Raw genomic sequence first — 13,095 nt, forward strand, 5'->3', positions numbered from 1 at the left:
ATCGCTCCCTGGAAGCTTAATGATGGGCCTTGGAACATCCAGGTCAAATTAGCTGCCGTCTCTGGGCTTCAGCCCCTCCGCTGCAGCACCGAGGCATGGAGGCTTTTGCCCGTGGCTGCGCGAGGAACCCGCTGCATGTCCCAGCCCGAGAGGATGTGCCCAGAATGGCCGTGAGCACCTAAGCGCCCCCCCCCCCCGCCACTGTGAAGGTGCTTTGCTCCGAGGCTGCCTGTGTTTTCGGTGGAAGGGCAGAGGTCTCTCCCTGCAGCCAGCAAGCGTGCCTTTGCACACAACTCGCAAGAACCAAGGAGCTCCCAGTGCAGGGAGGGGCAGCGGGCTCCTCCTGTTTGCACAGGAAGGACTGAGAGGGCTTTTCTTTGGGGCTTTTCCACCGGCTGCCGGTGCCCTCGAGTGCTGGCAAGCGGGAGGCTCGTTCACGGATACTGTTTGCTCTTCCCAGCCTTTACAAACTGTCATGAGGTGGCTTGGCAAAGCGGGCCGAAGCCATCTGCGCGCTTCTCCCCTCATCTTCCACAAAGCAAGCGCACTGCCAGCTCCCAGGGAGCGAAACGCACACGGGCGGGGAAGCTCAGCAGGACACCAAATAGAGCCAGAAGCCTCTTGTCTGCCCCGGTGTCCTGAGCCGCCTGGAAGCCCCGTGCAGCCCCTGCTTCACTTCGCTTCGGAGACGCCATGGCCGTGACCGGCCCAGGAGAAAGCAAGCCTGCCCGAGGGCAACGTCGGACCAGACGCCAGGAGCCGACCCTCGGCACTGCCCTGCCCGCGGCCCCGCTCCCGTACCTGCTCCCGGCATGACGAGCAGCTGATTGGTGACCTCTGCCAGGGTGTGGCGCCTCTTCCCGCAGCGAGTGGCTTGCAGCGCTGCAAACGCCTGCGCAGGATCCTCTTCGGACTCCCCCTCGGCTTCAATGCCTTCGTCGATGGAGGTCTCCATCATGCTGCTCGGCAGAGACTGGCAGCCCTTCCTCCCCACCACCGGGGGAACGGGGTCTAAGAGGCACCCATTCACCTAGGGCCGGAACAGAAAGGGGCACACCGTGGTCAATGAACCTGTGGGCAGAGGCGCCCCGACATCCGGCACGCTTGTGATGGAGTGTTTGGAAAGGAAAACAGCAAGGACAGAGGCGGCTGAAAAGGCTGCTTGTTGAAAACTCGAGATCAGAGCTGAGAAGGAGAACCGGGAACAAAAATGGGCGAGGGCACCTTTCTGAAGGACCACTTCCTCTTGGTGGGAACGGCAGCTCCTCAGGTTCAGCACAGCCTTCCCACTCCACAGCCCAGACAGACGACAGAAGCCAGTCCAGTGTCAGCTGCCTCTCTCCATTCCCGGGGACCTGCCTGGCAACTGCAACGCATTTTTATTTATTTTTTTGCTACTTCGGGGCTGCCTCACTATAGGAACGGCCATGCGCATCTCCTCCGTGCTAGCTCAGGATCCCCACCCGGCTGAATGCAAACCAGAGCACCTTCCTCTGGGGAACTACAGGCCGGAATGCGAGGGATGGGAGGCTCTTGTTCAGCCAGACGAAGGCCAGCGGGGCCGTGATCCTGCCCAATCGGCCTGGCACAGGAGGGGCTCCCCAGGAGTGTTGCTCTTACAATAAACATGCCCCCCCCCCCCGCAACCGGCCCATGAGTGACCTTGCTTCTCTTGACTAACTCCCAGTCATTTCAGCAGCTGTTTCTGAATTCCATCAAGAAAGCTGTCTCATGAGATCAGCTTCAAAATTAGTTAATTGCCAAGCCGCTGGCTGTGGGCCAAGTGCCCACTCACCTAAGAGTTTGCACGGAGGCCTCAAAACCTGTAGGAGTTTCTTCCTGTTTACCGTACGGGAAGTCTCCTCAGCAGCGCCCCAGTGGGGGGGGGGGCAGTCCCAGGGAGCAGGGCCCCAACGGAAAAGCTAATGCCTATCTCTAAAACTCAAAGCAGAGCATTCAGCACAGGGGAGGACTCGTGTCGGCTTTGAGCCTCCCGGGCTTGTCCTTCCGGCGTCTGGGGAATGCCAGGTGAATTGCACAAGTGAAGACTCCAGTCACAAATCCGTACTCGGAGGAACAGCTCTGCACACGAGAAAGCGAAAATGTTGCGTGCACACGGCTGGAGGGGAGCTTCTTGTGTGCTGCTCTATGAATTCCAGAAATACCCGTTGGGCTGCTCCGGCGCTTGAGTTTGACGCAAGGGATGGTGACGCGAAAGGACACGCTCTCTAGACTCTTCAGCCGTTTTCACACATCCTGCTAAGCCTCCCTGCCACGAGCCACGCTGTGGCGGTTGTTTGCGAACAACCTACGATGCAGACAACCGGGCTCACTGTGGCAGATTCCTCCTCTCCTTCCGCTGTCCGGTGCCTTTTCTGGCTGTGCTATTCTCGCCGCCTTCCTCCCTGCTCCAATCAGGACCCCTTTTCATTTCTCCCTGCTTTCAAAAAAGTTTGGAGCCTCACTGAATGCACAGTTTAAATCTAATTTAGTTCTTTGGCTCCAGAAATCTGGCCAATTGCGATTGTAATTAAAAATAAGATACAATAATTTCTGCTTGTCTTTACAAGTGTGCTTTTCTGGCCATCCCATAGGAAGCCTCGCCTGTCCAAGTGCCTTGCATGTTGCAGCAGTTCAGGGGAGTCCCAGAGTGGCAGCGTATGTGCAAACCAACAAGACGAGCTTGTGCATTGTTGCCCAGGGCCAACTGCAAAGCTGTCAGTCGAAAAGAAGGGGACAGAGGGGGCCAAGGGGCAAAAGAAGGTGCACCAAGTGGGTGGGGATAACTCCTCCCACCAAGCAATGGGACCCTTTCACAGTTAAGCATTGAACCCCTCTCTTCCAGCACTTCCCGAAATTGCCAGCTCTTCCAGAAAAGGGAGATGGTCTCTCCCACTCTTTCTGCAGCTCCTTTTCGGAGGCACCCTCATGGATGGTTGTGCCAGGAACATCCGGTCTTTCGGTGCAGGATGCAAAATACTCTGTCTCTAGGTTTCAATATGATGCATAGCTGTACCACAAGCTAGCTTGACAAGTCACCTCTGCTAAGCTGGTAAGGCATGGACCTGCAAACTGGATGAGGAACAACATGTGGGAGCTGAGAACAGGGGATAGCTCCTCTCCGCTCCTCTCCTCTCTGCTCCTCTCCTCTCCTTTTGCTTTGCACACCCAGGTCTAACCAAGGGTTTATTTTTAAAAAAGCCACCTTGTTCCTGAAATCACTCTTTGCCTATTCCTTAGGCCTTGAAGAATGCCCCCCTTCATAGGAGGGGCAGCCCTCCTGCCTGAAAAAGGACTTGGCGATGCCAGATCCAAGACACGGATGGCTCTAGGCTTTGGAGAAGGACCACAAGCATGGCAACCAAAGCCAAGGTGACTTCCACCCTGCACTTGCCTTTGACCCACAAAGGGCTTTTTTCTCTTTATACCGAGAAGCTGCCGTGCAAAGAGGAGGAGGCTTTTGTCAGCTCAAAGAGAGGAGCCCCTTCTCAAGACGAGCAAAAGGAAGAGCGGGCTCGGAGCACCTCAGCGTGGAGGCAGAGCTGCAAGTCGGTGCATGCAGAGACATCTCTGGGGAAAGCTGCTTGCTTGGCTGTCGTAAGAGCAGGGAGCAAAGCCAAGACGCACCAGCCCCCTGGTGATGGTGACGGTGAGAAATGCGGGACGCAGCTTCAAGGCCTGCCTGCGAGATGGGCTTTGACAACCGAGCGCAGAAGAAAAACAGGTTTAAGGCAACACCTCCTGCAAGAGCAGGTCTCGGTATTTTAAGTAACACGGCTGCAGAGTGAGAGGGCGAGCACCTTCTCCCCAACGGCAAAGTGGCATTTATCTCGAAACGCTGCAGCTGCCGGCTCAGCGGTGGGGCTGTCTTCTGTTAGGCAGACCCCTTGCTGGAGTGCCAAGCCAACTGCAAAATGTTCGTAGCTGGCACAGCGCTACCGCCTGCATCACAGCGGCACCGAGGTATGTGCTAGCAGCAGGACTGGTTAAGCAGCAGTCGGAGGCCCGGGCAACTCGGCGAAGTCAGCAGAAGCGACAAAGAGCGATCAATCTGGCGAAGCAGAGCCCCTGCTGAAGGCAGGTTACTTTCCAGAACCTTTGTGCAGAGCTGCAAGCAAGCAACGGACCCCCGGCAGCTGTTATCCAGCGAAACTGGGTGTGATGACTTCATGCTCTCTGGGTGCCTTTGCGAGGCCAAGCGCTGATGCTCGCTTTTGTTTTAGCGCGCCCGCCCGGAGCTGGCTGTGAGGGATGTGGCCCTCTCAATCAGCTCGCGGGGGGGAAAACTGAAAGTAAAAGCACACAAAAATAAAGGAAATGATTATAAGCCTCTGTTGGGGCATCTCTGGCGAATGGCAGGGAGCTAGGCAGGTCAAGTACACACTTCTCTTCCCTAAATGGAGACGCTTCCCATACTGGCAATCAGTGGTGTAATTTGAATCAGAAAGAATAAAACATGCCCATGTCAATGAGGCAGTGAATATGCAAGAGCAGGACGAGTGGCGCACTGCCACGCGATATGAACGTGCTCTTGGCCTATTTCGTGCTCTCGCATCCAGAACTCTGGAACCTTTCCCTCCTGCCAGCTCACATACATCCTAATTATTCCCCACTTCCCTTCAGGACCCGTCGCCACAGAACTCCAAGCTTGATGTGTGAACTTGCAAAGCTCATTGGAGCAACTGCCTGTACAAGTTTTCCAGTGAAAGCGACAGGAAGTCAGACCTACTGCTGAACTGGGGCTCTTGTCAGTGCCTTGGGAATTCTAGTTGCAGGCTGGGAGAGAAAACAAGAGATGGCATAAAGGGCAGACGGCTTCTAATATTTTTGACAACTTGAAGGCCCTGCCAAAGACGCTGCTCCCCACGAACAGAACCAAAGGTGCACACTAATAAGGTGGGTGCAATTACAGCTCCGTGCCGTGTGCCAGGTTTCCACCCTCTCACCATGTAAACAAGCAGCAAAACAACCGCAATTACGGCTGGAAAGTTAACACGGAAGTTCTCAGCTCAAGGGAAGCGCGAGGGCCAGTCACTTTCAGAGCAGCATTTCTGCAAGGTGTCAAGCTCTTCCAAACACGTCTGGCCTCCGCAGCACGGCTGTTTGCACAAGATGGGAAGGCAAATAAACCGCACGCTGCCTCGTTACCTGTGCGACAGGGCCACCCTGTTCGGCAAACCTGACAAGGTGGGCAGTGAGGACGGCCTGCAAGCCACTCCCCAGCCGTGGGGTGGCTCTAGGGCGCCAGCTGATCTGCAAACTCCCCCCCCTCCATTCCTGTTCCTGTCATTAGTGAATATGGAAATGAGGTGCACACAACCAGCACAAGCGGGCAGGGGAAAAGATGCTGTTGTGGCTGCATTTGTGTGGTCTGGGGAGGAAGGAAAATAACCCGACAGCATCCTTTCCAGCAGAAGCAAACCTTGTAGCATCTTAAGACACTGGCTGAAGCTGCAATGAATCTTTCGATTTTTAAGCCAGCCTTGCTGTCAGCTACTAAATATCAGTAGCCAGAAGCTCTTCCCACTTTATCTGCCCTTTACTCCTAAAGAAAGCTTCCTCGTACAAATAAAAAACAAGGCCAGGAATAGAACTGAAGCTGCAGGGAGCCCGGGAGGAAGGGAAGGAAAGGCGGCCTCGAGGGGTTTGCTATGCTAGCCAAATGGCTACGAGGGGCGGCACTCGTCTCCGTTTCTGAGGCCCTGAGCCAGCGCTGTCCGAAGATGCTCCTGTGGTCACGTGGCCAACATGACGTCACGGAGCGCTGTTACCTTCCCACTGAGGTGGTACCTATTTATCTACTTGCATGACACTGAGGCCCCGTCGGTGAGGGCGTTCAAGGACAGGCTGGACGTGCACATGGTGGGCATGTTGTGAGCGGAGCCGGCTGGTGCCGGAGGTCAGACTAGATGGCCCGGGAGACCCCTTCTGACTCGCTCTGTTTCTATGTTTCTATGACATCCTTCCAAACTGCTAGGTGTCCTCCAGATGAGTTCGTAAGAAAAAAGCGGGCTCTAAATCAAATAAACAAACACAGCACCATTCCTCTTTTGGCCACCTGTCCTGCTTGCGGGCTTCCCAGAGGCAGCTGCTTGGCCACTGTGAGAAGCAGGATCTGATCCAGCAGGGCTCTTTCAGAAAGGTACTCAGAGGTAGAGCCCACTTCGCTCAGAGCCCATCTGCCTGGGCATTACTGCCAGGCTCCCTAGCAGATCCATTAAGGTCAAGCGCACCCCCATCTCGAACAGGCCAACTCCTCAGTCAACTGTAATGCCAGCCACCTGGACCACCCGACAACTGTAGGGAAAAATGGCAACTCTCCCGTGCCAACCGCCAGAAATTAGCACTAAGCTGTTCCTGTTATTTATTTCTTTTTAAAATTTAAATGCCACCCACTAGCCAAAAAGGATTCTCTAGGTGGCTGGCTTACAATAAAATCGATAAATACAAACACTCAACACAACAACAAGAAAACCCATTGTGATAACATCACAGTGATTTTAAACAATTAAACAGTATAATTGGATCAAGAGGGCAGGACAACGAAGTATCACCATAAATACCAGATCTCAAATCCATTAAAATGCTCAGAGAAGCGAAGCTTCTTCACCTGGTGTAGGAATGACAACGATGAGAGGTCCAGGAGAATCGACAGGGTCATGCTCCCCCGTCCCTCTTCCAGCAGAGGTCACTGCACAGGGTGACCAAGGCAGTCTCTGTCCCAAATCCCAGCCCAAAACCCAACTGAGATGCATCTAGAACTGCCCCGCTGGGCAGGACCTCAGGAGCGGCAGCATCCTGGGAGACTCGAGATACAAGATACGGCATTCAGGAAATGCGCAAACATACCTTTGGTATGTCAATTCTCTCTTCCTCCATGAAAGCTGATTCTGCATGGCAGGGGGAAGTGGGGAAGGAGAACGCTTCTGCAGCAGAACTAGGAGGGAGGCCGGGAGACCTCAGCAGCCTTACGTTCTGGGGACGCAAGTTCACGGGTGCGACTGCAGCCTGGGCCTGTGAGGAGGAGGAGGAGGAGGAGGAAAATGTGAGCAGCTACCATGCATGGAAAACACACGTGGAACCAAGGGCGGAAGACTGGGTATGGAGGAGAGGCAGAGGAGAGCACCTGGTGGTGGTGGAGGAGAGGGAAACGACCCAAACCTCAAGGCAGAGAAGCCGGCACCGAGATTCCACAAGAGGGTCAGGCAGGAACAGGCAGGAAGTCGCTGACTCTGCCCCTGCCACTTCTGTGTGAGGCAGGATGGGCCCCCCATTCCACTGAGAACTGCCCACAGGCAGGCCTGCCTTTTGGGCTTTGCATGCCCGACCCCCAAGGAGGCCTGCAGGAGGCTGGGAAGAACGAAGGGCTAAAGCGAGGCTGCCCCCATTATTCCCAGCGTGTGCTGGCTAATGCTCATTATACCGGCGTGCTGCTGATGACAGAAGAGTCGGAGGCAGTGCGAGGCCTGCCGGCAAGGAGATGGCACACCTCCGGCGTTAACCGCCGGGGCGCGCGACAGACCCCAAGCCTGGAGGTGGCTTCCTGGGCCCCGCCCTGCACTCTTGCTTTCTCCAACCTAAAGCAAAGGCCACAGACACACGCATGGTTGTCTGGGGGCTCCGACGTACTATCTGCTCTCGCCTCCTCCAGAGTCAAGGCATCTTTTTTACGGAAGCAAAGCGGAGGCTGCCCAACATTTTGCTCCTAAGTCCGTGTGAGTCACACAAAGCTGAGAAGCAACCACATCTGGACTGCGGCGCAGGGACAGCGGGAACGCCACGATGAATAAATGCTCCCCAGAGCGACGCAGCCAGCCGGTTGCATCCGGGAGCCTGAAGGCGGTTTAACAGCCGGATTGCTTCCGGACCACCAGTTGGCTCAGGACCAAGCAGTGGTGGGCCAGTGCGTACCCTGGAGTGCCAAACAACTCCCGGCACATCCCAGCAGGCCTTATGGTGACCCTGCCGGACAAGTATTTTCTCTAGACTAGGGCGGATCAGGGCAGGGAGAGGGAAGCCGCGCGCAAGAGGCTAACACTACTTATCTGGGGACGGCTTCCAAGCTCACAATCAAAACTGACACACCAGGGCTCACTAGAAAGGCACAAACACAACATCTTGCATTTACCCACATTTTGCTGCTTGCCAGAATGACAAAATCATCAGGAAAAGTACCTGGGCAGCAGCCTGGGTCTCGCTTACTAATTTTCTTCTCGCTGCAGCAGGCAGGAAACGAGGCAGGTTTAGAAGTGAGTTGCCAGGATACCACCCCCTCCCACCACCACCACAAAAAAGACTCTCCCTCTCCCAGCGAACTGAAATGGGGGGATCTTCCTTTGCTCCTTTTATTCATTAGCGTAAAAGAACAGACAGTTGAGAGATGCTCAGACTAGGAACTGTCGCTGCTGCTTAACAGGTATCCCCCGACTGTACAACTCTCTGTATTTTTACCATCTCAAAAGCACACATAATCTAGCTGGGAAACTCTGGGTGGATGATGCCTTGCACAAAGGCCTTTACCTGATGCCGAGTCTGTGGGGGTTTATCGCCCTAGGGAGTGCGATTCCACATCCAGGGACCTGCAATGGGTCAGAGCAGATCCCTGGGTGCAAACAGCCAAGTCCCGCGACCGAAACGTCAAGGGAGGCGTTGGGATTTGAAACAGGGCCCACTGGGTGGGCAGAAAAGCTTTGGCAGCTGAATGAGGGCTCGTGTGTTGCGGTGCAGCGGCAAAGCACCTGCTCTGCGTGTGGAAGGATTCTGCTCCAGTCCTCAGCAGCTCCAGGTAGGCCTGAGGAAGACCGAAATCCTGGAGTGCCCCGGCCCGCTAGCCCTGCCTCACGCCAGCGTTACCTTGGCCATGGTTTGCTCGGCGATGGTGCTCGGCCGCCGCTGACGGGAATCCAGGCGTTGCTCCACGGGGAAGCTGCTGCGGTGCGATTTGAGCCTCTCTATGAGCAAGTAATAGATGGCCGCGAAGTGGTTGTAGCTCTTGTTTTGCAGGGACTGAGGAGAGAACAAGGACCCTCCCGTCAGGCGGGAGTGCGATCGTCTTCCATGTCTCCTCTAGGCACAGGAGGCCGTGACAACCATGCGCCCACGCGGCTGCGCAAAGCAACTTTCTGCTGGAGGACCCGTGTGTGTGTGTGTGTGTGTGTGTGTGTGTGATTTCTTCCTTTCTCTGGGGTCGAAGGGTGCTGCATATTTGTGCTTGGGAGCTGCTTCCACAGAGATGCGATAAGGCAGCGAACGGGAGACGGGCGCTGCTTTTCCCAGCACTGCGTCCCTAGCGCTCTTCTGTGCAGCTCTGTTTCCACGAACCGCACCCTGAAGTGTGCTGGTTGGACCAAGCCAGAAAGATGCTTTCTGGCCCCTTCCAGCTCTGCATTCTCCAACCTGCCTTTGTTCTTTTTGGCGCCAGGCTAAACCCTTTTTATTTTCCTAATATTTTAAGGTCTGATTGTCATTTTAGTATGGGTTTTATTGCTAGAAATCAATTAGGATGCTGCATTCCATTTTGTTTTATTCTGCTTTACTGTCAAACTGTTCCAAGACCTCGATAGTGGACAGTATTTAAACGTTATAAAATAAATAAAAGGGACTGTCAATACTAAGACCTGGGCCTCTTAACATCAGCTTTATGAAAACATCGGTTGCACAGGACAAACCACTGACAACTCGTTTCTGCAGCTCTGCCCACCTTCCGAGTCTGTCCTTGGATCCCCCAAAATCCAGCAAAACACTGCTTTGGCTCGGCACACCAGCTTCTGAGCCATAATGGAAAACGGAGCCCCAAGAAAAGGGAGGCCCGGAGTTCAGCTCCCTGCCCCGCAGCTTTCTAGCAGGAAGCGTTAATACTGCAGACTCCACACTGCCTAAAAATATCGGCCGTTCTGAAGGAAGTGATCACAGCGGCTCCTCAGGGAGCGCTTCAGCATTATTTCTGGTAAGAGGCTTGATTTGGAATCTTAGCTGAGAAACTAGAAATAAAGAGGCAACCGCTTGCTTCTCTGTTTCTCCATCAAATCTCACATTTCAGAAGCTTAAAACAGAAGGGAGGTTTTATTTCCTGGTTTGCTCTTCTTGTTACCCTCACTGTCTCTCAAAACTTGCCAGTAAATATAATGTGTGACTGGACAGGACAGCCCAGACATTTCCCCTGTGGAATATAGGGAAGCTCTCCAGTGAAGATTCAAGCAAACAAAACATGTTCTTCAAACGATATACGGAGCAAGATTCTGACTTCTAAAAAAAGACCTGCAATATTTTAAAGTACTTTTTGTCTGGTCCATTTGAAATGGCAAACATATGAAACTCGGTGGGGTGGAGGGAGGTTCTACAAATTGGTGAGTACTCACTGGTTTGATCAATACTGATCTCTGTCCAGAGTTCATACATGCTGTGCTCTGCAGAAGAGTCAGCACCGCCATCACAGGATTTCGCATGCTGCCTTTGCCCCAAACAGAGCGCAGAGCAGCTTACAGAATCAGTAAAACTAGTGCCAGCAAACCAATGCTGAAAGCCCATTTTTGCGATAAACAGCCGCAACCATGCAGCTTACAAGCACCGAAACAAGCCATAAGGAGTCCAGTAAGGTCCTTCTTATCATACCGTAAAGTACGCTTGGCGCAGGCTAACTGAACCTCCCTGCGAGCAATCCCACACATGGGGGGCCACCTCTGGGCACGGCCTGTGGTGACTCCGGCTAAGCAACGCATCTGCTACTGTCCCGGAGGCGCATGCTGGAAGAGTCCCACCGCTTTTTGTCCCAGGATGCTTTGACAAAAGCACCGGGATCAGGCGTCGTGGGATCCGCTTTAACTTCCAGCGCCTCTGAGGAGAGCCAGCTGTGGTGTCCCCCTGCAGGGAGCCCCCTCCCTCCGCCCCAGCGGCCGCTCTACCTCCACGGTTTTCTGCTGGTCTATTCCCAAGCTGTGCATCAGCCGCAGCACTTGTTCGTTGTACTCGCCGATCGAGGGCTCGTTCTCCTGGCCTTGCGGATAGAGAGCAGGCCTTTGCACGGGGACCTCTGCCAGCATCCACTTGTGCTCCTTGATCTGAGCGATCGTCAGCCTCTTGGACGGGTCCAGGACCAGCATCCTCCGGATGAGATGCTCACATTCTGCGTGGACAAGGAAGGGCGGAAAAGACAGTCTGACGGAGCTCACACGGAATGTCGCGGGGAGCCCAACGCCTATTGATACAGGCTGTTAGCGACAGCACACGGTCTTGTAAGGCGTGGCTGGAAGCAAAAATACCCTTGAAACCTAGGACTGCAATTTGTCCAAAGGACCCAATTCACTTCTTACAGGGGAGCGACTGGGGAGAAGAGTGCAAGTACTTCTAACGACAAGCACCATACAAGTAGTAGCAATAACAATACTTGGCACTCATGGGGACAGCTGATAAAGCGTGCATTTGCAATGCCCCATGAACTCTCAGCACTGAGACAGAAAATATCTGCATTTTAAAGGTGATGGATGCAATCATACAGATGGACAACGTACGTGGCACGGCAGGCTGCCTTATTCCATAATCCCAGCCTCATGGTCAGGAATATGTGCATTCTGGGTGACTTCACAGGTTAACCATAAACCAGCACTTGGCCTGATGTGCCAAACAGTAATGCCCTCCCTCCCTCCCTCCTTTTCCTGCACAGATAGGAAGAAGAGCAAAGAAGGATTTAGTTTCGCTTTATCAGATTTCTTATGCATGACTCAGACACCGTGGTTTAAAATAAACTCCAGTCAACTGCTAAACAAACCGACTTCAAACCCTAGATTGCTTTTGTGGTTTGTTTATTAAAGCAGAGTTTATTTAAACTACAATTCCTGGTCTATGCATAGAGAAAGCCAGGAATGTGCTGAAATGAAGGAACTAGAGCCTGGATTATTTCTCCCACTGCTCACATGGAAGGCGAGGGGAGCCCAGTACCTCGTGCGATTCATTCCTTCCCATGCACGTGGCCCTAAATTACTGTTTGCTCAAACGTAGGACACAGCCCCACTCAGACTCTCTTTCCAGCATCCTGGAGTGCGACCCAAGCAGTTTCCTCTTTGGTTCCCCATTCCGGTCAGGCATCCTCTGTCATTCTGAGCCCTGCATGGTTGCTGGAAACCACTGTGGTCTTTGCGGAGCTTTTATGGGGAACTCGGGGAAGTTCCTGAGAAGATGTTTTGCTCTGTCCATGTGCACACCTGCCTTGCACCAAGACAAGCTTTTTTTCATCGTGCACCTCATTCCCATAGCAAGCTGGACTCTCCCATCCACCCCCCTCACCTCACGTAAAGAAGGAGCCAGGTGCGAGCCGCCACTCGGAGGCTTCCATCCCAACGGCTCCCAGGACTACCAGTCAACATGATGTTCTGGTTTTCCCTCCCTGAACCAAAAGATCTCCGAAGCACCGGTATACGAGGATATTACCTTCAGACATGAAATAGGGGATGCGGAATCTTCCTTCCAGAACGCGCTGCCTCAGGGTGGGGAGCGTCGGTCCGTCGAAGGGCAGAGCGCCACAGACTAGCACATACAGAACGACGCCCATGCTCTGGAAAGCAGAAGAGGAGTTCCGGGTTGGCCTTTCAGAACAGGCTGCCATGGCATTCTATCGCCAAAAGATCTTTTTTTCCTCTTTTAACGTCCGAGTGTCTCAAAACACAGGTGTTCCCACCCTCTGGGGACTTCTGCTCCATTGACCACTTGTGGGTTCCATTCTGCCGTCTGGATCTGGCAGTGACAATCTGGCCCCAGTCCTGGACTGCAGGATCGTGACTGCACCTAGAAGAGTTCTTTAGCAGGGCCATGTTTCACACCATTTTCTGGCAGGAAAGTACGCACCTGCGGAATTGGCACCTTCCACAGCAGACTCAACGGAACAGGCTCCTGTTCTGGATACTGTCCTGCCAAAGGGTCTGAGGCACACGCTCTGCAAGGTGAAAACCTTGCAGGAATTTCTGCAGTCTGGGGACTGCAGACAAACAAGACCGTGACCGAGACTGCTCAGGGGGGCTGGGATCAAGAAGCCGCAGCCCCCAAGAAAAAGTAGGCGGAGGCTAAGCTGACCCACTCCGAACTTTGCTTGAATTCTCCCTCGTC

The 13,095-nt window shown here is 53.8% G+C and overlaps 1 protein-coding gene across 1 annotated transcript in view; it reads right to left on the reverse strand.

The window, feature by feature from the left end:
* SIK2 (salt inducible kinase 2) overlaps positions 1 to 13,095 on the reverse strand; it is a 65,195-nt gene that overhangs the window by 7,539 nt on the left and 44,561 nt on the right. Inside the window, exons 6-10 of the mRNA XM_044456289.1 lie at positions 12,424 to 12,547; positions 10,902 to 11,122; positions 8,854 to 9,006; positions 6,850 to 7,014; positions 802 to 1,030 (exon numbers count right to left, since the gene is read on the reverse strand). Coding sequence (XP_044312224.1) covers positions 802 to 1,030; positions 6,850 to 7,014; positions 8,854 to 9,006; positions 10,902 to 11,122; positions 12,424 to 12,547 — 892 coding nt within the window. The remainder of the gene's footprint in view (positions 1 to 801; positions 1,031 to 6,849; positions 7,015 to 8,853; positions 9,007 to 10,901; positions 11,123 to 12,423; positions 12,548 to 13,095) is intronic.

This window comes from Varanus komodoensis, unplaced genomic scaffold (genome assembly GCF_004798865.1).
Source record: "Varanus komodoensis strain SLA01 unplaced genomic scaffold, ASM479886v1 scaffold83, whole genome shotgun sequence".
NCBI lineage: Eukaryota > Metazoa > Chordata > Lepidosauria > Squamata > Varanidae > Varanus > Varanus komodoensis.